Genomic DNA, 26,698 nt, shown 5'->3' with positions numbered 1-26,698 from the left:
TTTCATCACATGTGGATCTACTTTGGACTTGCAACGTTTCTTCGCCTCTACGTTGTCAACAACCTTCCTCTTGCATCCATTGCATGCAAGTGCTGCCTTCTGCTGTTGTGATGGTGCCACTGGCTGTGATGTTGTTGTTCCATATTATCTTGATGTCTTTTTCTATGAATAACTTGATGTCTTCACAAGTAGGCAAGCTCATAGACACTTGCTTGGCTGCGACCCTTGTTATGCTCTCAATGGTGACTTTTAACTCTACTCTCCTGAAGGCCATTGTACTTGTGCTGCTGAGAAACAAATGAACACCTGTGATGCCTGAAGGCATAGCAACACATGGAAAGCAATATATCAGTCGAAAACCAAAACAAACTTGAGAACTGACTTGCAAATACCTGTGTGAATGATCATGAAGGTTGTTGAATTTCCGCCTGGGGGTTGGGAGACTAACTGCGAAAAATGCGTAAGGCACCGTTTGGTCTGTTGGGAGGCTGACTCTGCTGGAACTGTGTAATGCACAGTCCAGCCTGGCCTGCTGAGAACTAAAACTGTGCAATGCGCAATTTCAGTCAACAGTGACATGCAACCAGCAAACTGCATTGCGCAGTTTTTGGGGCCAACAAGACACTGCCTCCAATAATTGTGCAATGCAAGCCTGGAGGTCAATGCCTGGCTAGACTTGCGCAATTTCTAGAGGGAAGGCAGAGCCTTCGCTTCCGGAAATGCATTGTGCTAGCCAGGCAAGGCATAGTCCGGGCCAAGGCAGCCCATTCTGGCTGATAGGTGACTGAAAACATGAGAAGTGTGAAAGCATGATGAGATGAGTGCAAACAAGAGTTAATGATCATTCATTGAAACAGCAAGTGTAGGATTCGGAAAACAAGAAAGCATGCATGTGTGTGAAGTGAGTCGCAGCAACGGCAATCGTCCATGCAAAACAGTGTCATGCATGCGACAATAGTGAGAGGTTAACAAAAACTGAAATGGTGCTAGTACAAGCTAGTATGCATGCAAACGACAGCAAGCACTCACTAAAATCAAGCAGACAATATTCATACAAAGCGAAACACAAAAAGCACCAAAAACGCAGTGCAAGACATGGAAGGCGAACTTACCCCAAAACAGCTATGTTGAATGTGCCAACGACTCCTAGATGCAATGTGGGATGTCAGAGTTGCAAGCTCGATATGAAGAATGAGCTCTTCAATGGCTGGTTCATGAGTTTCAATAAAATTGAAGATGTGACACGTATGCACAAATCTAGGAAGAGCGACACTTGGTGGGAGGTTTCTGAAATGATCCTTGCATGCAACCTCCCGCTGCTAAAAGTAGATCCCTAAATCAAGGGATGCCTTTGCATGTTGCCTTGGGAGGAGCAGCCCATGCATGCAAATCAATTTTGCTCGGTCCCGGAGGGAATCGGTCAACTCAACTGCACATGCAACAGTCTGCTCAGCTAGGAGGAAAAAATGTGCATTTTTGGGAGGGAGCTGGGTTAGCTGCCTAGAGGGATTGCACAATTTCTGGGCAGAGCAACTGACTGCTGCCCAGAATTGTGCAATTTCTGGGTTGAGCAACCTTGCTAGGAGGAATTGTGCAATTTTCTCAGTGAATAGTGATGAGCAGAATTGCGCAATTTCTGGAGGGAAGGCTGGTTGCCTCCAGAATTGCACAATTTCTTGAGGGAGTTGCTCAACCTGCAGCTGGACCAAGTTTGGTGAAACAGCTTGTGAGGGGGATGCAACAAGCTTTGATGGACAAGCTGTCATTCTACAAGAAAATCACTGAAGCTTGTGTACTTGACAAGACAAGACATGCTGCTGTGAAAGGTTGGTAGGGAGGCTCCAAAACGAAGCTAAGGAAAAATTTTGGAGGGTGGTTGTAGCTGCTACAAGAGGCAACAAACAAATCATCCACCATTATCACCTTAGCATCTTCTCTCCTACTGTTCTATGCTTGGATGATATCCCGACAAGGGAGGTTCTCTGTCAAGACTCACAGGTTAGATTACCAAGGTTCCAAGTCAAATGGTCATCTAAGGAGCTTGCAGATAAATAACCTAGAAAGATCTTCAATAAAGGAAGGTTCAAAGGTGATACAAGTTTAATGGCTATGGAGAAGGTATAGGCAAAGCCTTGAAGGTCAATGTAAGAGTTACGAAGGTTGAAGTGCATTTTCCACCAACCCCAATAAACTAAAGTAAAGTTGTTATAAGTTAAGGTTTTGTGATATGCAAATTTACAATATGCAAAAGCATATAACATCAAAGAAATAACCTATAAATGATGAGATCAACAAAGGGTCAAAGGATATCAAGAATGCAAATCATTCAACTAGGTCCAAAGGTCACAAGATGACCTTAGGATAACTTTATAAAATGAAAAAACATAAGAAATATATCATAAATCCACTAAACATGTGGGAGGAAAGGCTCTCGACATGAAGTCATCCTTTAAAAATGAGCATATCCATCAAGCAAGTGAAAACTTAGGTCCAATAGTGCTCCTCACTCCAAGGGACATCATCAAAGTGCATGGGTAGATCTCCAGGTGACAGCTCCTCCACCATGACATCATTAACAAGTAAGCTCACATCACCTTCCTAGTGCATGCATGGGTGATGTGGCAACCCTAGAATCAAATGTTAGCTTCAAAACATAGTGTAAGAGCCCTTAGAAACCATCTCAAGTGGTCTCAATCATTATCTAAGCTCTATAATAGTGAAACATCCATCAAACAAGATCAATGAAAACTTGGGGGCATCCCGAGTCCATCTAGGCACATCATCAATCAAGCTAATTCCCTGGCTTCTTAGCTCAACGTTTTTGCATATGGAGGTGTAGAAAAGGGTATACAACCATGTAGAGCTCCTTGAAGCCCAACACTCATCTCAGTGGGGGAAACATTGGAATTGTAAAGGTATTAAGTTTCAGCGATAAGGAAAAAGCAGCATTGTCAAATTTAACCTGAGAAGCACTTAACCATCATAGTTAAAATATTCACAATCTTGACCAAGATGAATATGTATATTTCTTATGTAACACTGACTTAATGGAAGGTGAAAGTTAGTGACTTAATGAACTTTACTTTCACCTTCAGTTAAGTCAGTGTTACATAAGAAAAGTTTAGAAAAAATATCTTGGATGAGAGGAGCTTGAAAAAACTACCATGTTTCTCGCTTGAAATTCAAAGGGGTTCTATAATGTTGTATTGAGGCTTAGTGTGGCACTATGTCACTACATTCATGCTTATGAGGGTAATGTAGCACTCCACTGAGGCCCAGTGTAGAAATACATTGATTTTTTAAGACCAAATATGAGTTAAAGGCTAAGTTTCTGAAATCATAGCACTACTTAAAGGCTCAATGATGCACTATATCGCTAGGTAAAGGCTTAATGGAGAGACAAACAGGTCCAAGGAAGAAGAAAAATGAGTTTGAAGGCAAAATTATAGCACTTTGTCGTTGCCTTAGTGGTCAAGGAGGCTGTATCATTACCTTAGTGCTTAAGAAGGCAATACATTGAGGTTTAGATGCTCTAAAGGAAATCCTAAGTTAAAATTTCATGCCATGTCACTAGGATGAGGCTAAGAGGGGCACTATAATGCTCCACTAAGGACACTAACTTGAAAAAAGCCAAAATTTTGCAAGAAAACTCGATTCAAAGCTTTTACTAAAGTGCTAGTTCACTAGGATGAGGAGCTCCTTGGGAAACTATATAGCTAAACTAAAGCTTAGTGCTCCTTTGTATCGATGGATTATCCAACAATGCTTAGTTAGACTTAGAATTCTTCCTCCACGGTATCAAAACTCTTAGAGAGTTTATCATAGCTAGAAAAGTTGAGTGAGGTTTTGTAAGTTGAATTAAGAAACCCTTGATAAGGTGAGCCCCACAAATTCCTCTAGGCATAAATTACCAAGATAATTGAGGGGTGGGGTTGGGAAGGGGGAAGGGGGTTGTTCTAGTTGCTAGAGCAAGAATTGAAATGTACAAGGAAGAGGAACAAACTAGTTCCCTTTGGATTAAATATAAAGTTTATAGGCCAAAGGACATCCTAACCATTCGTGAAGTAGTTTAAGTTTGGGAAAAAAACATTAAAAAAATAACGCATTTCAAGGACACTTACACGGTCTTAGGAGAGGAAGCAACAAAATCCTTGTAAAGGAGTTGTGGACTCTACTCTGAGGTCTCCAAGGCAGGGATCCACACTCCAGCAATACCTTACATGCTACATTATGCAAAACACCCTTTTACAAGAATTCCATGAGGAAACTCAAAGTGAAATGGCTAGGATTGAGACTTAGTCCCCTTTCCTCCACAAAATTGTAGCTCCAATAATTTTTTACCATGAAAGAGAATAAGAGGAATGGGAAGAAGTAGAAGCAATAATAAGATTCCACTAGTTAGGAGTTATCACCAAGTATATTGCTTGGGACATTAGGAGGCCATGTAGGGATTAGAAGAAGGAAAAATGGCTATAACAGATTCCATCTTTGGTTGCAAAAAGGTGTGCAACATGCTAAGCTAGGAGATGATGGGCCCACACTGACTATTCCATAGGCCCATCAATAACACTCTTTTTACCTTTTTGTACCCAAAACACATTTTTTTACCTTGTTTACTATATGATATGGTTGTTTTATAAATTAATCATGAGTCAGATGATTGATTAACTAAATTATACTCATCTCACCTAATTTTTAGTGCAAATAGTATATTTTTGGAGTACATGCACACTTTCTTACTCTTTAGGAGCACTAATATTTATAGCACATCTATTTTTGGAAAATGCTCTATTTATAGCAAGTCTATGTTTAGTTAGCACCACCACGAAAGATGACATGTAGTGACAAGGAAGTGACATGGCATCAAGAATGCACTTCGGTATATTTTCATCTTAGATAATTGTGCACTTCTGCTAGTGTCTCTAGTTCTATTCTTGAAGTTCAATGTCATTCTTGGAATCCACTACTCCTTCAAACTTTAGTTCTGATCAAGACTAGTTCTATTTATGTAGTTTAGATATGCATGCATGATTTCTCACTTATATTTGGTTAATCCATTAATGGAGAACTATATTTGAGGTTGCAACTTCATATCTAGCTAGATAACTCCATTTATGACTAGTTAACTAACAATGAGTAGTTATTTTTGGTCTTACATGCGAATGCACTAAGAAACCTCCAATAGCATGCAATTGTTCTCTCCTTGAGAGACTTTTATATATGTAGCTCATGTATTCAATGTAATATGATACAATTTGCATTAGTCTCTCTTTCACTCTTATTTATCTTTGTCTCAAGCTCACAAGTAAAACTTTTTTTCTTTTTGTGATTGGATTCTATGTGCAAGTGTTCTAACAATCTTACATGGTATTAGAGCATAAGAGAATTTTGTAAGGATAAGAACACATATTTCATTTCCAATCACATCGGATTGAATAACACATAGAGAATGAATCATTCGTACGAGAGAACCTAAATTAGTAGATGAGAAAGAAAAAAAATTTAATAGGATGGATGAACCATATGGTCTACTATGCTTTGATGTTTGGACCAGTTTGAAGGGTTTGCTTGTGAAGCAGGATGAACTACAACGACACAAGCTGGAGGATGAGCTCATCTCGCTGAGCCCATGCAATGTTGGCACCATGCAGTGTTAGCACCATGCAATACTTCTCCACAAACTTTAAATGTTTGCTACAACAAGTCAAGGCATATGGAACTAATAAGAAAGAGGAGCAGCCAATCTTCTATATTCTAACGAAGTTGGGCCTTGAGTACTCAACCTTGTTTCTTCCTTTCATAGTAATATAAGCTATAAATGGTAAAGGATTGGGAAATTCCTTCTTTGGATGACCTCATTGAATCACTCATAAAAATGGATGCTTTAAAAAATTCCAAAGCCCATACACTTATAGTACATGAAAGCATCAACAAATCCATTGAGGAGTCTATCTAATGCAAGAAAAACAAACAAGGAGAGAGCAAAATGCATCTTTTGTAACAAATAATTTCACCCAAAAAATCCATGCATGAAGAAGACTATCAATCTAGTGACACGAACTCTTCAACAACATGATCCTAAAGATTACATACTAGATAATGTCAAGAAACATCTTGGATATAATCCACCGCAAGATGAAGATAAAGGCCATACTTTGGTTTCTATTTCTCTCTCCTAATAAATAAGGGGTGAAGGACATAGTTTCATAGCAACTAATATTGTTAGCATTGTATTTTGAAGGAGTGTTTTCTTCTTACAAGGTTTTTCTTATTTAACTCATGTTTTTTCATAGTTGTTTTCTACGTGGATTTTTGAAATGGATATATATTTCCAAGACCCATTTATTGTACAAACCATAGTGCTTCAAGGGGGGTGTTGGAGTGCATGCACAACTTCCTACTATTTAGGACATGTGGCAGTGACAAGGTAATGACATGGCATGAAGAGTGCTCTTTCTTGGCTACATTTTCCTCCTAGATAAGTGTTCACTTCTCCTAGTGTCTCCAATTCTATTTTTGGAGTCCACTACTCCTTGAAACTTTAGTTCTATTTTTGGAGATTAGTTCTATTTCTAGAGTTCATAGTTGCATGCATGAGTTTTCACTTGAGATATCACTTATATTTTGCTAATTCCATTCATGGCCAACTCTGTTTATGGCTAAACTCCATATGTGGCTAGCTAACTCCATATGTGGCTAGCTAACTCGATATAAGACTAGTTAATAGACACTAAGGAGCAATTTTTTTTGGTCTTACATGTGCATTCACTAAGGAACCTCAACTAGCGCACAATTCCTCTCTTTGTGAGAGACTTCTATATATGTAACTCAGTTATGCAATATAATACAATGCAATTAGAATTGGTCTTTCATTCTTTCTCGTTTCTCTTTTGTCTCATGCTTCCAATTGCAATTGTTCTTTTGCAACTAGATTCTCATGTATAGATAATCTAATAATCTTACAATATTAATGTGGCAGGATGAAATGGAAACTTATGGCTAAAAACCCTAAGATAAATCAAGGATTTTTCCACTTTGGGTAAACAAGCAAAATTATCCAAGAAATACTTGTGATCTGCATGTTTATGCCCTGGCCCACTGTTGTCTGACTATATGATGCGTTATTCTTTAATGTGGATTAATGAAATATGGGACGCAATCTTCCCAAAAGAAAATAAACATAATACCATGAAACATCAAATGGTTTATAAAAATTTATCGGTATTTTAGGAAAGATATGCCACGATAATCCAGTCTGAGCACTAATTTAGAATTTAAGAGGCTGGATAACAAGAACACCTTTTGCAAAATGCATTAACCATTTCTGAAACAAAATATATAAAAGATGTTTGACTACATAATCATGGGTAAGCCTATGACCTTGCACAAAATTTGAAAAATAAATGAAAAAAAGAATGCCGTCTAAACAAGTTGATTATCTTCACATTACTGTTTTTGGAAAATCAAAGGACATAAGAACCTTCAGTGTCTGCAATTTGATTTCTCTATTTCAAATCAACTTGAACTTCTTAATAAAGAGCCATAGCATGTAAGACAAGCTAAATTTCAAACATTCAAGAAAGAATATTCGACTTCTTGTTAATCAGTAATTTATGCACAGTAGCAAAGCCAAGTTTTGCAAGGGGTGCTATTATTTTCCCCACAACTTGGTAGTATTTGGTTGACCTGAGATTCGTAGTAACATTTCATCTTTCGGTAGCAAACCAATTTTTTTTAAAGAGCACAAACTACTGTTTTTACTTTATTAACATTAACCAGGTTTCAATAGAGCATGTACAAAGTGCTCAACTACATGCACTCTCTTTACTTTATAACCACTCAACTCTGGCTAGTTATTTGGTCTTTCTTGCAAAGACTTGGTGGATCATATTTACTGAACACCCTGTAGGCTGATATAAGGGAGAGCAGAATGAAACATAACAGAGCCAAAAAACTTAAAACCAGAGAGGCTTCTACTCTGTTGCAAAATCTTCCATAGTAGGGGCATAGTTCAGACCATGTGATCTGCTCATCTCCCTTATATGCCAGATACAGTACTTCGGTCACTGAAGCTCCAGCTCCCAGCATCAAGTATGTAAATGCCTGCAGAGAGTACAACAAAAAATTAATGATACGCATGAACCAGCCATGCAACCAGGACAAAACATTGATACGAAGAATGAAAACAACAAATAGAGCAGAACCCAGATCAGAGTTGGCCATACACTAACCTGATCAAAAGCAAAAACAAACCATGCCCCGGAAAGACTGCGGGACCTACGAACAACAGAATCAAATACCGAGAGGACAGAGTACGCAGCACAAATCCCATTTGCATAAGCCAAATACCTTCCATGGTACACAAAAGTATCAATTTATTATTAGCAGGCAAGCATGCATGCACCCATATTGCATGCATGCGTGCACATTTTCCATAAAGACAAGAAAATAAGTATATCCAACGACTCCATAGGTATAAAATAACAGGATTGAATATTGAGAAGTGACTTTTCCAAACAATGATTCCAAATTATTAAATAGTTGTTATTGGAGTATATTAGACGAATTATTTTGAATGATCAGAAGACTGCAACTTTTTTCTAATCTTGCCTTGTACGCTTACCAGAAATATTAACGATAGCTTGTAAAGGCATGATTTCACCAGCAACTATCAAAACTAGATGATATGCTGTCAGAATGAATTCGTACAGATGCACAATAAAAGGATTATACAAATATATATAATTCATTGAAAAGTTTTAACCAGCAGAAAGGCCGAAACAAGATTTGGCTGAGGGGTTCAACTTAATTAAGATAATTACAATGAACAATACTAAAAATGATAAGCCGGGTATCGGAAAGCACATTTTTCTGAATATATATTAAAAACAGAATTGTGGTTAAAAGAAGGCAATATATACATCTTAAAACATCATTATGTACAGCTTAAAACATTACTGTGTACAGTTGGTGATTCTGTCCCTGTACCCTGTTAAAACCGTAAGGCACTGTTATGATCACGTAGTGTATGTATTTTAGATTGTCTGGTTATCACTCTTACCACATATTCAACAAGAAATTGAAAGTAGATCAAGTGGTGGACTTTTTGCTTGGAAATTTCTCTTATAATCCCTAAGAATGCTAAGGCTGGTCACATATTTTTGCAAAAGGATGCTATTGCTGCCGGTGTTAACAAGGTTTGTTTGGCCCCTGCCAACCTTTTGTTCCTATAACCCAACCTCTTACATGTTACATGACCAGATTTCTTCAAAAATTCAACCCCTTTGCTACATGTATACATCCATGGGTCATGAGCTCCCACCCTCGGGATGTTGAAGAATGTAACTATATTCGGTCTTCATAAATTGTACGTGAGTCAATATGTAATATTTGTCAAAAGAAAGCAAAAAGAACTTTATTATTATTATTTTAATTGACTTGTTAAAGCATGGGTCATGCTTGGGTCAAATATATAGGTCAAGCCTCCATTGTAGGCTTTAGGTTATTGTCAAAGTCAATTTGTGAAGACTCCTCCATCAAGTCAAAGTCTCCTTGCTGTTGAAAGAATCCTCATCAAGTCGGCCTACCTCAAATAATATCATGTCGGCCTAAATACAAAGACACATCTCTTCATGATTCATGTCAGCTCATTTAGGATGGACATACCACTATATATACAAGCCTATGATCTTCGCATTACACCATCACACAAGCTCAGATTTCAGAGAAGTTTCGGTGATCTCTGTGGAGAATTTCGGTGATCTCAGGACAGAACTTCGATGATCTCAAAAACAAGTTCGGACAAGGCATTTCAGAGTTTTGGTGGCATTACAGGGATGAACTCAGATGATTTCGGTATAACTACAATTCGGTGCTATGCTAAACACAGTTTGATGCCACTACATTTTTCGTGTTACTACAAGACCACAGTCTCGGTGCAATTAAGGGCTCCGTGCCACCACAGTGAGAAAGGTTCGGTACCACCACAGTGGAAAGGGATCAGTGTTATCACAGTGAAAAGATCTCGGTGCCACCACAGAAATGAAGTCTCTCATTGCTATTACAATGATAACGTGTCGTAGATATTACAGTGATGATGTCTCAGTGCAAACTCAGTGGCAAGTATTTGATGCTAACACAGTGAAAGGAAGAAGGATGACTTGATGGAGGTTGTCTCGAGTCTAAGTTGTAAGGGTCTTGGTTGTCTCATCTTGAATCTACTGAAGGAAGAATTTTGACTGGGTTTTCCCCTAGAGTGGGGTTTTGCCCTAGCAGCGTGCCTACATCTTGTGTCCTCTTTTATTTGTTGCTTGGCATTAGTCTTGATCATAAGAAAAAATATTTCAGTACAGGAACAAAGTTCAATAAAATTCAGATCATGGTATAGACAGCAAGCAAATGAGAGCTGTAACTCGGATTACATCAAGGTTCTCCAGAGGACCGAAGTCTATATAGCAAGACTGAGGTGTTTATGAATTACATAAAGCATGATGACAAATTAGAAGGCTGCCTCAGAAACTGAAATATAACCAAAACTACATTGTTGACTGTATGCTACCACGACATCAAGGACCAAAACTTGATAGTATTGAAAGACTTCGCATCAATTATTGTACAGGCATTCGGATCAATCACAGTAATAAAGGACCAAGTCATATCCTTGCTGCCACCAAGGACCATGGTATGTCTATGTTGTCACCACAGAAATAAAACTGATTGAAGTATGACCGAAGCAAGGAAAGGAACTCGATACAGTTACATGCGACCAAGGACAAGGCCATCTCCACATAACTGAAGAATCCGAAGTCTGTTTTAATTCAAGTCTTGAGGAAATTCAAGTAAGTATTGTCAAGATGCACATGCAAGTCTAATGAGTTATCAAATCAGAGGTATGTATTCGCAAGGTACGTATGTACATAAGCTTTTAGATTTTCAAATGATCCTTGTTTATAACTAATCTAGGATAAAGATTGCACTCTCTAAAATAACATATCAGAACCTTAATCCTTATCCTCTTTGGAGGCGTCACCCATACGCCCGTAGTGTAGGAAGATACAAGCAATATGAAAGCAAGTCCCATCACCAACTCCGGCCTCTGGAGTTTTGGTGTTTGGAATCGATTTGCAAAGAGTTCCACCCATGTTCTAATCTCTTGAGGTGTCACCCATACGCCCATAGTGTAGGAAGATACAAGCAATATAAAAGCAAGTCCCATCACCAACTCCGGCCTCTAGAGTTTTGGTGTTTGGAATCGATTTGCAAAGAGTTCCACCCGTGTCCAATTCTCTGGAGGCGACACCCATATGCTCGTAGTGTAGGAAGATACAAGCAATATGAAAGCAAGTTCCATCACCAACTCTGGCCTCTAGAGTTTTGGTGTTTGGAATCGATTTGCAAAGAGTTCCACCAGTGTTCTAGGATTTACAAGCAATCTAAGATATCAAATAAAAGTCTGATGTTGATTAAAAGAATAACTTGATTTTTGATATCATAGGATTCCATCCTCCATACATAAAAGGTCTAACTTGAAGAAATTAAATCATGTTCTTGGTATCACATGTTTTGCTCGATAGTATGCATTATAGGTATAGAAGATCATGGCTTACACTTCAAAACAAATTCCTACTCCAAGTATGTCTTAGACTATGCCTCTTATAAAATTATCTTTATCTTATTTTGAAATTTGAGTTATATTACTAACATCATTATGTCTAGCTGACTTGAATCATAAAGATTCTTGTTTAAGGGTAATTCATCTTTTGATAAATCTACCCTCATATTCTTAATTGATTTTATAGAACCCTAGATAGGTTCTCTGGAAAACCCTAACCTAAGGGTATGCTAATGTTAATGTCTGAAACCCTAAAACTGCTTATGGTTATTGATAAATGTTATCTAAAGTTTTTAATGATGTCATGTTTGGGGTTTTAGTATGACCATGAAAACCTTAACTTGTTAGGGTTGAAAGGATGTTGCCTGAAATTTTGAACCTTTGAAGTTCTGGTAAAGTAGGTTTTTATATGTTATGAATTGAAACCCTAGATCCTTAGGGTTTGGTTGGCTCTACAAGCAAAACCCTTGTTATGTATTTAGATTCCTAGGTATGTGTCCATTTGGTTGGAACCCTAGCCTGTTCTAAGCCGATATATGTCACATATTAATATTGTCTAACATATGATGTGCTTATGATATGTTGATGAATTCCTAGATGTGTGTGCTGACCTAATTATTGACGGTCATGAGTCCTAGGGTTTGGAAACAAGCCCTAGTCAAAGTTTGATGTTCTAGGATGATGTTGTTTGGTAAATCTAGGGTTTTGCAGCAAAACCCTAGTAGAAGTTAAATTGTCTAGTATGTGTGATATGACAATCTGAAAATCTATATTGTGATTGTTGAAATGAGAAAATCTAGGGTTTATAGAAAGCCCTAGTGGATGATAGTCATGATGTTGATTATGTTGTGATTGGTTTTGATTGTTAAAGCTCATATATGAAATCTAGGTCATGTATGAAATCCTAGTGAGGAGTCTAACTTATGAATTCTGAAAGTTGTTAGATTCATTGATCTGATTTGTTTCTAGGGTTTGCTATATGAAAAAATTTGTTATGTCATTAAAAGAATATTGAAACCCTAGATATAATGAGTTTGATATCTTGATGAGTTGTGGATGTGTTTTAGGTTTTGTATCAAAACCTAGGCAAGAAATTGAAGTATTAAAGTATAGTCTCTTGTTGATTATGTTTGAAAGGTCTAATGCTTCCATTATTATAAGAATTTGATATGGCTAACTTCATACTTCTATAATTTTGGTTGTACTTGCTATCTAAGTTGTGCAAGTACATCATCTTCAAGATGGTGAAGATGATCGTAAATAAAAGTAGATGTGATAAGCACGATATATATGAATGACTCTGATAAGAAGGATGGAAGCTATGAAAGATTCTCTGATGTCGTAAAGAAGAAGTAGAACTCCTTAAGTTAAGAGGGAGCCTGAATGAAATCTCCATAGGTTAAGAGGGATTTGAATGAAAGGAATCTCCCTAGGATAAGAGGATGTACAAGAATGCTTAGATCCTCTTTGATTAAGAGGGAGTGACAGATATGGTTCTCTACTTCACGTGTCATGCACTAGACCAGGACTAACAACCATAAGTTTTAGTGAAGGCCACGAGTGAGAGAAGGAAATTGGAGAATGTATTTTGAGGTGTTGTTGAAAGAAGGAAAGCGGGATCTAATTGAAAAAATTGTTGTTGCATGAGAAGTAGGAAAGGAAAGTGCATGGTTGAGGAATATTCTATCAAGATTCAATGGGAAAGCTCTAAGTCCTACTATGAAAAGTCGAGAAGCAACATCAAGTTGTCTGGAAGACCATGGAGATTTGTATTTGATTATGTACATGTGAAAGTATATTATTGATTGGGGTTGTGTTCATACAGGTAAATCTCTCAAAGTTTTTTGATAGCATGTTGGTTACTGATTAGTTTCATCAGGAGAGATTTGTTGTCCTTGATCTGCTAGATCAAGGAGTGTTGAGGCTTTGTGAGTGAAGCATTGCCTAGGAGGACATCTAGCCAGCACTTTGTGTTGATGTCTAGGTCCTGAAGTTGGGAAAGGTGGTGTTGGTCATAGAGCTCTGACCTCAAATACACACCTGGACCCCTGGGTTGATGGTTAGCAAGTAAGCATGATGGTACCTAGAGAGGCTGAAAGCTTGAGTCCATATTAGTCCCACCAAGATAGATTGCCCTGGTCAGGAATCTAGTCCGTGGAATTCCGGTGCCTAAATTATTGAGAGACCAATGGATAGATTGTCCTGTTCGAGAAGCTAGTCCATGGCATTGTGGTGCCTAAACATCTTCGTAGATGATGTGTTTTGAGATCTTCCATGTACCTCTTTGTTTATATGTAAATATGAATACCTCCCTAGTTAAGAGGGAGTGTTGAAGAATGTAACTAGGTTCAGTCTTCATAAATTGTACGTGAGTCAAAATGTAATATTTGTCAAAATAAAGCAAAAAGAACTTTATTATTATTATCTTAATTGACTTGTTAAAGCATGGGTTTCATGCTTGGGTCAAATATATAGGTCAAGCCTCCATTGTAGGCTTTAGGTTATTGTCAAAGTCAATTTGTGAAGACTCCAACAAGTCAAAGTCTCCTTGTTGTTGAAAGAATCCTCATCAAGTCGGCCTACCTCAAATAATATCATGTCAGCCTAAATACAAAGACACATCTCTTCATGATTCATGTCGGCTCATTTAGGATGGACATACCACTATATATGCAAGCCTATGATCTTCGCATTACACCATCACACAAGCTTGGATTTCAGAGAAGTTTCAGTGATCTCTATGGAGAATTTCAGTGATCTCAGGATAGAACCTTGGTGATCTCAGAGACAAGCTCGGATAAGGCATTTCAGAGTTTCGGTGGCATTACAAGGATGAACTCAGATGATTTCAATATAACCACAGTTTGGTGCTACTACATTTTCGATGTTACTACAAGACCACAGTCTCGGTGCAATTAAGGGCTTGGTGCCACCACAGTGAGAAAAGTTTGGTACCACCACAATGAGAAGGGATCAGTGTTATCACAGTGAAAAGATCTCGATGCCACCACAAAAATGAAGTCTCTCGTCGCTATTACAATGATAAGGTCTTATAGATATTGTAGAGATGATGTCTTGGTGCAAACTCAGTGGCAAGTATTCGATGCTAACACAGTGAAAGGAAGAAGGATGACTTGATGGAGGTAGTCTCAAGTCTAAGTTCTAAGGGTCTTGGTCGTCTCATCTTGAATCTACTAAAGGAAGAATTTTGACTGGCTTTCCCCTAGAGTGAAGTTTTGCCCTAGTAGCATGCCTACATCTTGTGTTCTCTTTTATTTGTTGCTTGGCATTAGTCTTGATGATAAGAAAAGATATTTCAAAAGAACAAATAATAATAATGAAAAACATCACAAGATAATGTCATAATAAGAGAAATAATTTAACTTCCATTTTTTGGATTTCTCAACACAAGGTACTCCATATGATTGTTTCTTTACCCCCAGTAACCTTTTGTTCCTATAACTCAATCTCTTACATGCTACAGGAATGGGTTTCTTCAAAAGTTAAAACCTCCTTGTTACATGTTTACATCCATAGGTCATGAGTTCCCACCCTGCAGGTACTCCATATGATTATTTCTTTAACCCAGTAACCATTTGTTCCTATAATCAATCTCTTACATGTTACAGAACCAGCTTTCTTCAAAAGTTCAAACCCCTTTTTTATATGTATACATCCATCAGTCATGAGCACCCATCCTCGGGGTACTCTTGTCATTTCATGAATTATTGGTATGCCATAATCACTACTTCATCTTAGTATAAAGTAGTTTCATGCAGCTCCACCCATCAGATAATTACAATAGACAAGATCTTGATTTTCATCCTTTGCAGCCCTAACTCCGCCTCCAGTTGACTTAATGTTCAAAATTGACATTTACAGCAAATAACAAAGACATGTACAAGGAAGCAGAAACAATAAACAAATTCCAAACATGCACATCAAAATACACAAGAAACTGAGCCAAACAACTGAGCCATTTTATTAATAAGAAATATGAGTACATAAATGACAAGGAATGATAGAACCTAGGCCTGCTATGCAAGCTAGGCAAACCCCAGGTGAGATCTCACTAATCTAGCTACTGGAAATGGCTCCAACAAAATCTACGCACTACCCAGAAATTCTGCTAATCGTTGCTACAATGACACTGAAATCCTAACCTCCATAATGCCGGATTGATCTGAAATTGTAGCCACGGACTCCCTTCCTATAACCCAAAAATACCTAGAAAAGGTTTGGCCTAACTCCAAACCAAAATCGAACCCACAATGTGATGCAAACTACTTAGCTAACCAGCAATACGCCCTACTATAAGAATGTATGATTCTGGCCCGAATACTGCCCAGAAAATTCTATAAAATTAGCTGTAGGCTCCTCACACCCAAACCAACAAAACCCAGAAATCGTTTGGGCTAATACTAGCTAACTCACAATGCCCAAAATAGAGTAAATTTCCAGCTACACAGTTTTGCGCCCAACCAGAGAGAAACTATTGAGAAATGATAAAACTCTCCTACAAATGGCTGAGAAATTGTGCACAAATATCCTCCAGAAAATAGCTATCACTCCCAACTAAAAACTCCCGACAAATACCAGCACCAAACACCAACAAAAAACTGTGTTCTCCAACCCCTGTGTAGGTTTTATAAGAGAAAATTCGGCCCAACCAAAAGATACAGGAACAACTCTGAAAAATGGTGCCAAACTCCTCCAACCAATAGAAAATCTCCTGCAAATACCTAGAACCTGTAATAGAAAGATGTTGCTCCAAATAACCTCTGGGGTTTGTCTTCTGCGCCCAGAAATAGCGAATTTCTGAGTGAATATTCTGCAATAAACTCCAATGGAAGTCCTGAAATAGACTCCCCCAAAGCCTCACTAGGGAGACACTCAAAGTTCTCTGAAATGAGGATGAGTTTCACTTGAAACTCTTGAGCTAAGCAACTTTGTTTCTCTTGTGTTGAACAACCTCCAAGAGAGAGTTCGATCTTGTTATGAAACCAGCTCAAGAAAAGATAGAAAAGATAGATCAACGCCTTAGAATTCAGCCTCTTCGAGGGGGCAACCTCCTTTACATTACATAAATGAACAATTCTTGGATGATACAAATGAAAATACCTCCTTTCTATATATAGGAGTCTAAGGGGTTATAACATAATCAGAGCCGACATAACAATAATAATGTAAGGGCACAATAATAACAATAGTGGGCTTCTATGGGGCACAATAGTAACAATATGGGCACTACATGGGTACATCAATATAATAAGTGGGTTATACTAATAACAATAAGGGGTTACACTAGTAGTATAGGGGCCTAACATGCCCCTCTCCTTCAAAAAGCGTTGTCCTCAACGCTTGAGTAGTTCTTAATGCTTCTGTATAAAATTCTTGTCCTCCCATGTGGAATATTCAGCGGCTAAGTTCTTCCACTTGATGAGATACTCTGAAATTGATCAATTTCGTAGCTGTTGGGTTCTTGTTTCTGTGACTACTCCAGGTTCCAATATGATTTTTCCTTCCTCTTTAATTTCTGGCAATATCGTTTGAATTGGGATCTTTTGCAACTTTTGAATAAGTGACCATACTTCTTCGTCCTTCTTCCATTCATCCCTTGCTTCGTTTATCCAATCTGGTTGGATAATATAAATAGCACAAAACAATGCTTCCACATCATCATCCTTGAAGAGTCTTCCCATTCGGTAAGGTCGCCATTTTTTAAGTGCCTGTTGTTTCGCTTGATTTTGCACCGAAGTGGCGTTATCCTTTAAAAGTTGGAGAACTTGTTGTTGATGCTCGATGTGATCTTTCACTGCTTGAACCTTTTTCTTCTTGATGTGTCCTTCTATTTCTAGAGTTTGAGGAGTGGTAATTTCTTCCAATCCTTTACAAGATATGGTCGGATTTATTTATTGATGCTCGATGTGATCTTTCACTTCTTGAACATTTTTCTTCTTTATATGTCCTTCTATCTTGATAGTTTGAGGAGTGGTAATTTTGAACAATGAATTACAAGATATGGTTGGATTCATTTCTTCTTTATCGATGTGATCTTTCACTTCTTGCACCTTTTTCTTCTTGATATGTCCTTCTATCTTGAGAGTTTGAGGAGTGGTAATTCTTGCCAATGCTTTACAAGATATGGTCTGATTCATTTCTTCTTTCTCTGGGGTAGGGTCCTGGTGTATATCTTCTTCTTTTGTTGTTTCTTGATCCTTTTCTTCCTCCTCTTCATATTCTATGTAAAATAATTTCTTCTCAACACACTTATGACCTTTAGTGCATTTGCTATCACAATTGTAACAAAGCCCTTTTTCTCTTTTTTCTTCCAATTGTTGTGGTGTAACCCTTGTAGGTTGTGGAAGGCTAGGAGAAACAACACTTCCATCTTTATAGTTGTGAGGGGTACACTTCCTAGTTTCCATAATTTTTCTTTCCACTATGTCACAAAGCCCTTTTACTCTTTCCAATTGTTGTGGTGTTGCTCTAAAGAAGGTGTTGCTCTTTGTATCCTCATAATGTGCTATCATTTCCTCCATGAAAATTGACCACGTAACAAGTTGTTTACGAGAACAAAGCCCTTTGTACCATAAAAATTGATCTGGTTCTAAATATGAAGATGCAATACATACCTTTTGTAACAGTTGTACACCATGTATATCAAAATATTGCTCCATCTGAAGTACCCAATTTATCGGATCCTTGCCATCAAACTTCCTCATCTTGCTTTTTCTTGATTTTAGGAGCTCTACCTTGAAACGACTGTAACTCTGTACTTTCGGATCTTTAAGTTCTGAAATTGTGATCTGTAGTAGCCCTCTGTGTCCTCTTTCCAATGCCACCAGTCTGATCCAAATTGGATTCTCCAAGAAAGAGTTATGCACAATCTCCCAAGATGACCTGATTATAGACTAGTTCAGTAGAGCGAACTTGTACGACGTGCCACGAGTCATTGTTTCAACCTTTGGATCTGAAAAATGCATACAAGAAACTACAGTCCGTCCTCTTTCTGTACCTTCTTACGAAATTTCAATCCGATCCTCAGAGAGAAAGTTATGACAATTTTCCCCAGGTCACCTGTTTTGAATGTAATTCAGGAGTCTGGAAAAAGACCAACTTCCTCAGATCATATCTCCGCAAATATCGCGCGAAAAGCTCTGAAATTCGGACCCAAGGTTCAGCACGATTTATTCTCAAATGGGTTTTTTTTGCGACTTCTGAAACGTCACAGAAAAAAAGTTATAGCGAAAATGCCACGATGACCTGTTTGGAGCAGCGAAACCCTAGAATCAAAGCTCTGATACCAAATTTTATGAAACCAGCTCAAGAAAAGATAGATCAACACCTTAGAATTCAGCCTCTTCGAGGTAGCAACCTCCTTTACATTACATTAATGAACAATTCTTGGATGATACAAATGAAAATACCTCCTTTCTATATATAGGAGTCTAAGGGGTCATAACATAATCAGAGCCGACATAACAATAATAATGTAAGGGCACAATAATAACAATAGTGGGCTTCTATGGGTCACAATAGTAACAATATGGGCACTACATGGGTACATCAATATAATAAGTGGGTTATACTAATAACAATAAGGGGTTACACTAGTAGTATAGGGGCCTAACAGATCTTCAGAAAATAATGAGCAAAAGATGCAAAAGTGCAGCCCCAATGTGCCATTTATAGATGTTGGTCCTTTTTCCTTTGGTGGTCCCCTCTCTCCACAAGTTCGAACTTGCCTTCTTTTCTCTTTCCTTCTCCTAGTGCGAATTTCTCACGAGGGTCAAATTTCCCTCTTTCATGGTCCCCATATTTCACTTAACAAAATTATTTCCTTTTCCTCTAATGTTTATTTCTCCCTTTTACTTAGAAAATTAAGGGGGGCCTACATAACCCACTTTTCCTAGGTTTATATGCTAAAATATTTCCTAATGCCAAAATTGCAAAAATGAGGATTTTACTTGTCAAAATTATTTATTGGGGACATGACAATCAAAATTATTTATTGGGGACATGACAATCCTCCCTGCCAAAAATTGCTTGTCCTCAAGCAATGCGTGAACAAGTACCCACTCAATTAGTTGACACAAATGTCTAGTGCAATCAACCCTGGGGTCAAAATATACCACTAAGTCATCCCTATCCCCAGCACTATCTTGTCATAAAGCAATTCCTCGACACCAGGGTCCCGAGCCATCATGATCAATGTGAAGCAACCCTTGCTCCACTCATTGTCCAACCTGGTATATGCACCCAAAGCCCTTTGCATACCATCAGTAAGTAGAGCATCATGAAAATATGAAGTCCTTACTAACTCCTCGTGCAACTGCTCCACTGAGTCACCCATCTCATTGTTGGAAATACCCAGAGGGGGGGTGAATCAGTATTCCTTAGCAACTAGCACTTTTAAATCTTTTCAAAGCATTAGCTAACCTTCAATTATTATTAATGTTTATGCAATAACAACAGTAAATAAAAGAACATAGTAGGCACAAGAATTTTAGGTGGAAAACCCCCTCCGGGTCAAAAACCACCGAACGCTTTTCTAATAAATTCTTTAATCTTCAGCCCCAACTGAAATGAAAGCAACAACTTCCTAGAATTCTAGGAAACCATTCTTCTCCAGATCCCACTATAAGGATGCCCCAATGCCATGGTTTCTTTAGTAATCAACTAAATGGATGCCCCAACACCCTAGCAAGCCACAACTCACCCTAGCACCACCCTAGCACCCTGAAGTGTTCACAGGCCCCAACCTGTAGGCAACTTCATACACCTGCCTAGAACCTCCCTGTCACCCTATAGTGACTGAAATAAGACAAGATTATGGATTCCCAAACAAGGGGCAACAATCCATGATACAATAAGATGTACAATGGTTTTCGTGTACTTGACCAAATACCAATCACTCTATGACCTGCAACCCAACCATGACATCATCCCAACAGTGACTCCTATACCTCCCAACATTGCCTCTTCAACTCTAGGAAGAATGAATCTTTCACAAATGACTCTTTTACAATCTTTACAATGATGACTCTTTTACAACTTTACAATGATGACTCTTTTACAAATGACTCTTTTACAATGATGACTCTTTTATAAATGACTCTTTTACAACTTTACAATGATGACTCTTGGCCTTAACAATACTTCACGATATCTAGATGGTTGTCATGTCTTCAAGGATGTCCCGTTGCAATGCTTCCTTTGATTTGATACTTCTGCTCTTGAATTCTTGCTTGATGTTGTACTTGAATCTTCTTCTACCTACATGCAAAATTTGCCCAGCGAAACCAATCCCAAAACAAAACAAAATACCCTTCAACTTACCTCTACCTACAAAACACATGTAAGTGCATAATAATGAATAAATACAAATTAAAATTACAATGCGTACCTGAAGTGTGCTTGTCACTTTTGTTGTTGACTTGTTGCAGCAGTAGACAAAGACTCCCACTCTTGATATAGGCCTGGACTCTATGCAAGACTATATCCAAAACTGACCTAAAGATATATACAATAAAAACTGATGACAAACCCTAGACTTGTGATGGACCAAGTTCTAAGTACAACAACAAAGACCATTCTATCAACTATGACAAGACAAGTAACATGAACTTACAACATCATATAGATTTAGCAAACTTGGTGTAGCATCAAGGATATGTAGCATCAAATGTAAAGTATCAAGATAAGACATCTGAAATGTGGTATTAAAACTAACTGTGACATATAGAGACAGAGAAATATAACCGAGACCCTATATATACTTATGTTGTCCTGCAAAAACATATGTCAAAGATGATACTCAAAATTCAAATGTAAACACTAATCATACATACCTTGTTGTAGGAGACTTACCCTTGACCGTTAATGTGTGGTCCTTACTGCAGTGATCCTTAAATGCATGTTTTTTCTTGCCTTCTAGGAGCTCGATATTGAATCTGTTGTATCTAAGTAATTCAGATCTCCAGGGTCTGAAATTTCGTCTTGTGGTAGCCCTCTGAGTCCTCTTTCCAACCCCACAGGTCTTATCAAGATTGGATTCTTCAAGAAAGAGTTATGCCCAATCTCCCAAGATGTTTGATTATAGACTGGTTCAATAGAGCGAACTTGTACGAAGTTCCATGTATCATTGTGGTGACCTTCGGCCCTGAAAACGATACCCAACAAACTGCAGTCACTTGTTTGACATGGAATTTGGAAGCCTGCCAAAACACTAATGTCCTCAGATATATCTCCGAAAATATAGCGAACGAAGATCTGAAATTTGGTCGTGAGGTTCATCAAGGTTTCGGCTCAAATGGGTTTTAATTTCAGCTTCTTAAGATTCGTAGAGAAAAAGTTATAGCGAAAATGCCACGATGACTTGTTCGAAGCCACAAAATCCCTACTAGAGGAGGATATGAGGGTCACTATTTATATGAATGTCTTGAGTTGAGAGGGTCCTCAACAAGTGAATGTTAGAGGGATTTTAGGACCAAAAAAAAACATTATTAATTATTGACTATTCAATGACCACAACCAATTATGAGTGCCATGCCACAACCCCATAGGGTTTTAGCCCACTAACTGGGGTTACTAACTTCAAACACGAATATCTCTCAAACTGTGAAGAATTACGTGGTGTGCCATATATCAACGGAAACATATCAATGAGTAGAATCCATCTAGAAGATCCTTGACTCAGAATAGAATAAGTTGTCGATTCAAAATGCCCATGCAAGATCGAGGTAGCCCTTGTTGCTGCTTGGATTGACATCAATGACAACCACTGATCAACAATCTCCCCCTTTGGCATTGATGGCAACACAAGTACTCCCCCTGTGATCATGACACCTCTTCCTATTGACTTCTCTCCCCCTTTCTCATTAATGGCAAAGGGTAACTCCCCCTGACAAACTGTCATCCTGCAGACCTATACACACCTCCACTCCCCCTTTCTACTTAGTTAGATAAGAGAAAGATTCTAATGAGAACTTGGGAGAATCCCAAGCTTTTGGCGAAGATACTCAAATGCTTCACGAGGTAATGGTTTGGTAAAGATGTCAGCAATTTGTTCCTTTGTGCCAACATATTCAAGCTTGATATTCTTTTCGGCGACCTGCTCTCTAACGAAATGATATTTGATCGGAATGTGCTTTGTTTTGGAATGCATCACAGGATTTTTGGAGATATTGATGGCACTAGTGTTATCGCAGAAGATGGGAATAGGCTCATCAAACTTAACTTGAAGATCTTGCAAGGTTTGCTTCATCCAGAGAACTTGAGTACAACAAGTTGTTGCCGCGATGTATTCTGCTTCCGCTGTGGATAACGAGATTGAAGACTGCTTTTTACTTAACCATGAGACAAGGAAACCACCTAGGTAGAACGTTGCTCCACTGGTACTCTTACGATCATCAACACTTCCTGCCCAATCTGCATCTGTATAAGCTTGGATGACCAAATCATTTCCTTTGGGATACCAGAGACCATATTCCGTTGTGCCCTTAAGATATCGAAGAATTCCTTTGACGGCAATGATATGAGATTCTTTTCATGCTGCTTGGAATCGTGCTACTTGTCCAACTGTCTGCATCACCTCTGGTTGGGAGGCTGTCACATATAGGAGACTACCAATCATGGATCTATACAACTTTTGGTCCACATCCTTTGATGAGTCTCCTAAGCTTAACTTGCAACCTATTCCCATGGGGGTAAGGACTGGCTTGCAATCTTCCATCTGGAATTTCTTTAGCATTTCCTTAATGTACTTGATTTAATATATGAATATTCCTTTATCTTGCTGAGATATCTCGATAATCGTTAGATTGTCTTAATCCACTTTCACATAGAGATTGCTTGTCAACACTTCCTTTCTTGAATCTGTAATACTTCAACTATTCTTCTCACCCTAAACATGTAATGACACTGCCATCTTGTTCAAACTATCTATCTGTCAATCGTAGACTTGTGTCATATAAAGTTGCATAGACTCCTCATCTTCAAATTTCTAGGAGTCAATAAGCTGAATTGTTCAGAATAGTGTGTCATTTAACAGACCATCTTGACTCGAGTCATTAACTGAAGCAGTTGTTGATTCCTCACAATCCATTACGAATCATGAAAGCATAATTGTTGGGACCTTATTGCCTTCTTGCTTTTCTTGCTCATCTTGTACTTGTTCATCCTGTACCTGTTTTCCTTTTGGAACCTTCTTATTATCGTCGTCAAGCTTTTCATTCATGGTTGATTCCATCTTGTACCTGCAGTTACGAGCTATGTGTCCATAGTTATGACATTTGTAACATTCGATGTTATTCATAGAAGATTATGTTTGGTGTCTATCTCGTGATCCTGCAAATTTGCTTCTAGGGTTTTGCCGATAATAGTTGTACCTGTCTGGAACTTCACAATCCCTAGCCATATGTCCAAAATTGTTACATTTGTAACATTCAACATCATCTCTCAAATGATCAAATTTGTTGATATTAGGCTGAGTTCTGGAATATCCATTTCTGAAGGATCTCCTAGAATTATATTCATTCCAAACATACATGCAACATTTTGTAGCTCTATGTCCAAACCTTCCACAAAAATAACAATGACCATAAAAGATAGGTTGGTATCTGGGAGGAAATCTTCTTCGAGGAATTGTCTTCCATGGTTCTTGTTGCGAGTCTTGATCTCTTGATTTAGCTGAGAGATCTATCTGCTTATTAGATTTTTCATATCCATCTTCTTTAATTGTCATAGGACACGACTTCTTTTCAAATTTTTCTTTGTAACCAAGACCAATCTTGTCGTTGTATGATCGTTGGTTGCTGATGAGTTCGTCCAAAGTCTTCGAACTGTTGGCGTAGTTTTCAAAAGTTTTCCATTTTTTACTTCCTTTCGTAGAGCAACTATTTCAGCTTCCAACGCTTTTCTCTCCTTATTGCTTTCATTTTCTTTTTTCTTGAGTGATTCTTCAATTCGATTGTATTCTTCAACCTTGATTTTAAGATTGAGGACTTGTTCCCTTTCTGTCTTCAATTTGTCTTCAAGAGTGTTAACATGCTTCTTTTCGGCCTTGAGCTCTCAGGTGCCTCTTGTTTATTGTGTTTGGCCATAAATAATACTCTTTTGTTGAATTCTTCTTTGTTATCACTGTCTTCTTCGGATGAGGAACTATCTTCTTTGGAGAAGAAACTTTTCTTAAACCATTTCTTCTTGCCTTGCTTGTTGAACTTCTTAGGACTTTTCTTCCCTTTCGTAACACCCTCATTTTTGTGAGGACATTTGGCTGCAAAATGCCCAACCTCACCACAATCAAAACATATTAATGGAAGTTTACCTTTGAATTTTCCTGTACCTATTCTCATTTTCCACGTGAAGTAGGCAAATTATTTATTTGAGAATTCTTCTTCATCTTCTTCCTTTTCCTCATCCTTACAATTGCAAGTTTTTGCTTTCAAAGTCTGCTTGTCCTTATTATTCTTCTTGGATGCGGCAAATGTTGTTTCTAAGTGAGATGTGTTGTCCTCTTCTTCAATCCTTATTTCATATGCCGTAAGAATTCCTTGCAATTCATCTATGCTGAGATTGGTCAGATTCGATCTATCTTCCAAGACAAATACCTTAGGGTTAAATCTTGCTCGCAAGGTTCTGAGGATCTTTGGGACAACAATCTTCGTTTCAACAGGTTCTCCCAAACCTTCCAATGTATTTGTTGTTTCATCAACACGCTGAAAGTATGCAGGAATATCTTCATCTTCACTCATTTTGAGTTGCTCAAATTTTGCCCTAAAAATTTGAAGCTTTGCTTCTTTCACCTTCGATTCACCTGCATATATATTTTCAACCTTGCCCCATACCTCTTTAGCAGTTTTGCAACTCAATACCTTAAGATAAACAGATTTGATAAGCCCACTGATAATAAGATCTTTAGCCTTTGCATCATATACCATATTTTTCTTACCTTGTTCATCTTGGGTCGGTGTGAAGCCTTTGTCAACGATTTCCCATACTTCGTATCCTTGCACCAGCAAATGAACCTGCATTCTTCCACTCCAAAGTGCATAGTTATTTCCATTGAACAAAGGAACTCTATTCTTAGTATACTCCATGATCTCCTTCCAGTTGTTAGACTGCTATTGAAGGAACCAAGCTCTGATACCAATTGTTGGAAATACTTGGGGTGGTGAATCAGTATTCCTTAGCAATTAGCACTTTTAAATATTTTCAGAGCATTAGTTAATCTTCAATTATTATTAATGTTTATGCAGTAATAACAGTAAATAAAAGAACATAGTAGGCACAAGAATTTTAGGTGGAAAACCCCCTCCGGGTCAAAAACCACCAAACGCTTTTTTAATAAATTCTTTAATCTTCAGCCCCAACTAAAATGAAAGCAACAACTTCCTAAAATTCTATAAAAGCATTCTTCTCCAGCTCCCACTGGAAGGACACCTCAACACCCTGGTTTCTTCAGTAATCAACTGAATGGATGCCCCAACAACCTAGCGAGCCACAACTCGCCCTAGCATCACCCTACCACCCTGAAGTGTTCACGAGCCCCAACCTATAGAAGACTTCATACACCTACCTAGCACCTCCCTGCCACCCTATAATGACTGAAATAAGACAAGATTGTGGATTCCCAAACCAGGGACAACAATCCACGATACAATAAGATGTACAATGATTTTCGTGTGCTTGACCAAATACCCAATCATTCTATGACCTGCAACCCAACCATGACATCATCCCAACAGTGACTCCTATACCTCCCAACACTACCTCTTCAACCCTAGGCAGAATGAATCTTTCACAAATAACTCTTTTACAACTTTACAATGATGACTCTTTTACAACTTTACAATGATGACTCTTGGCCTTAACAATACTTCACGATATCTGGATGGTTGTCTTGTCTTCAAGGATGTCTTGAATTCTTGCTTGATGTTGTAACTGTATCTTCTTCTACCTGCATGCAAAATTTGCCCAACGAAACCAATCCCAAAACAAAACAAGATACCCTTCAACTTACCTCTACCTGCAAAACACATGTAAGTGCTTAATAATGAATAAATACAAATTAAAATTACAATG

At 38.1% G+C, this 26,698-nt stretch overlaps 1 protein-coding gene across 1 annotated transcript in view; it reads right to left on the bottom strand.

Annotated features, from left to right (window-relative positions):
- Window positions 1-7,486: 7,486 nt before the first annotated feature.
- The window catches only part of LOC149238583 (CASP-like protein 2A3), a 225,216-nt gene continuing 206,004 nt past the window's right edge, over window positions 7,487-26,698 (bottom strand). The window contains exons 2-3 of the mRNA XM_089373092.1: window positions 8,232-8,349; window positions 7,487-8,103 (exon numbers count right to left, since the gene is read on the bottom strand). Of these exons, the coding sequence (XP_089229218.1) occupies window positions 7,840-8,103; window positions 8,232-8,349 (382 nt within the window). The 3' untranslated portion in view covers window positions 7,487-7,839. The remainder of the gene's footprint in view (window positions 8,104-8,231; window positions 8,350-26,698) is intronic.

This window comes from Pinus tabuliformis, chromosome 8, assembly GCF_031772625.1.
Source record: "Pinus tabuliformis cultivar Carrire ecotype Pingquan chromosome 8, CPIR1, whole genome shotgun sequence".
NCBI classification, from domain to species: Eukaryota; Viridiplantae; Streptophyta; class Pinopsida; order Pinales; family Pinaceae; genus Pinus; species Pinus tabuliformis.
The sequence above is the reverse complement of the archived record's forward strand: the minus strand, read 5'-3'. Positions and strand labels throughout refer to the sequence as shown.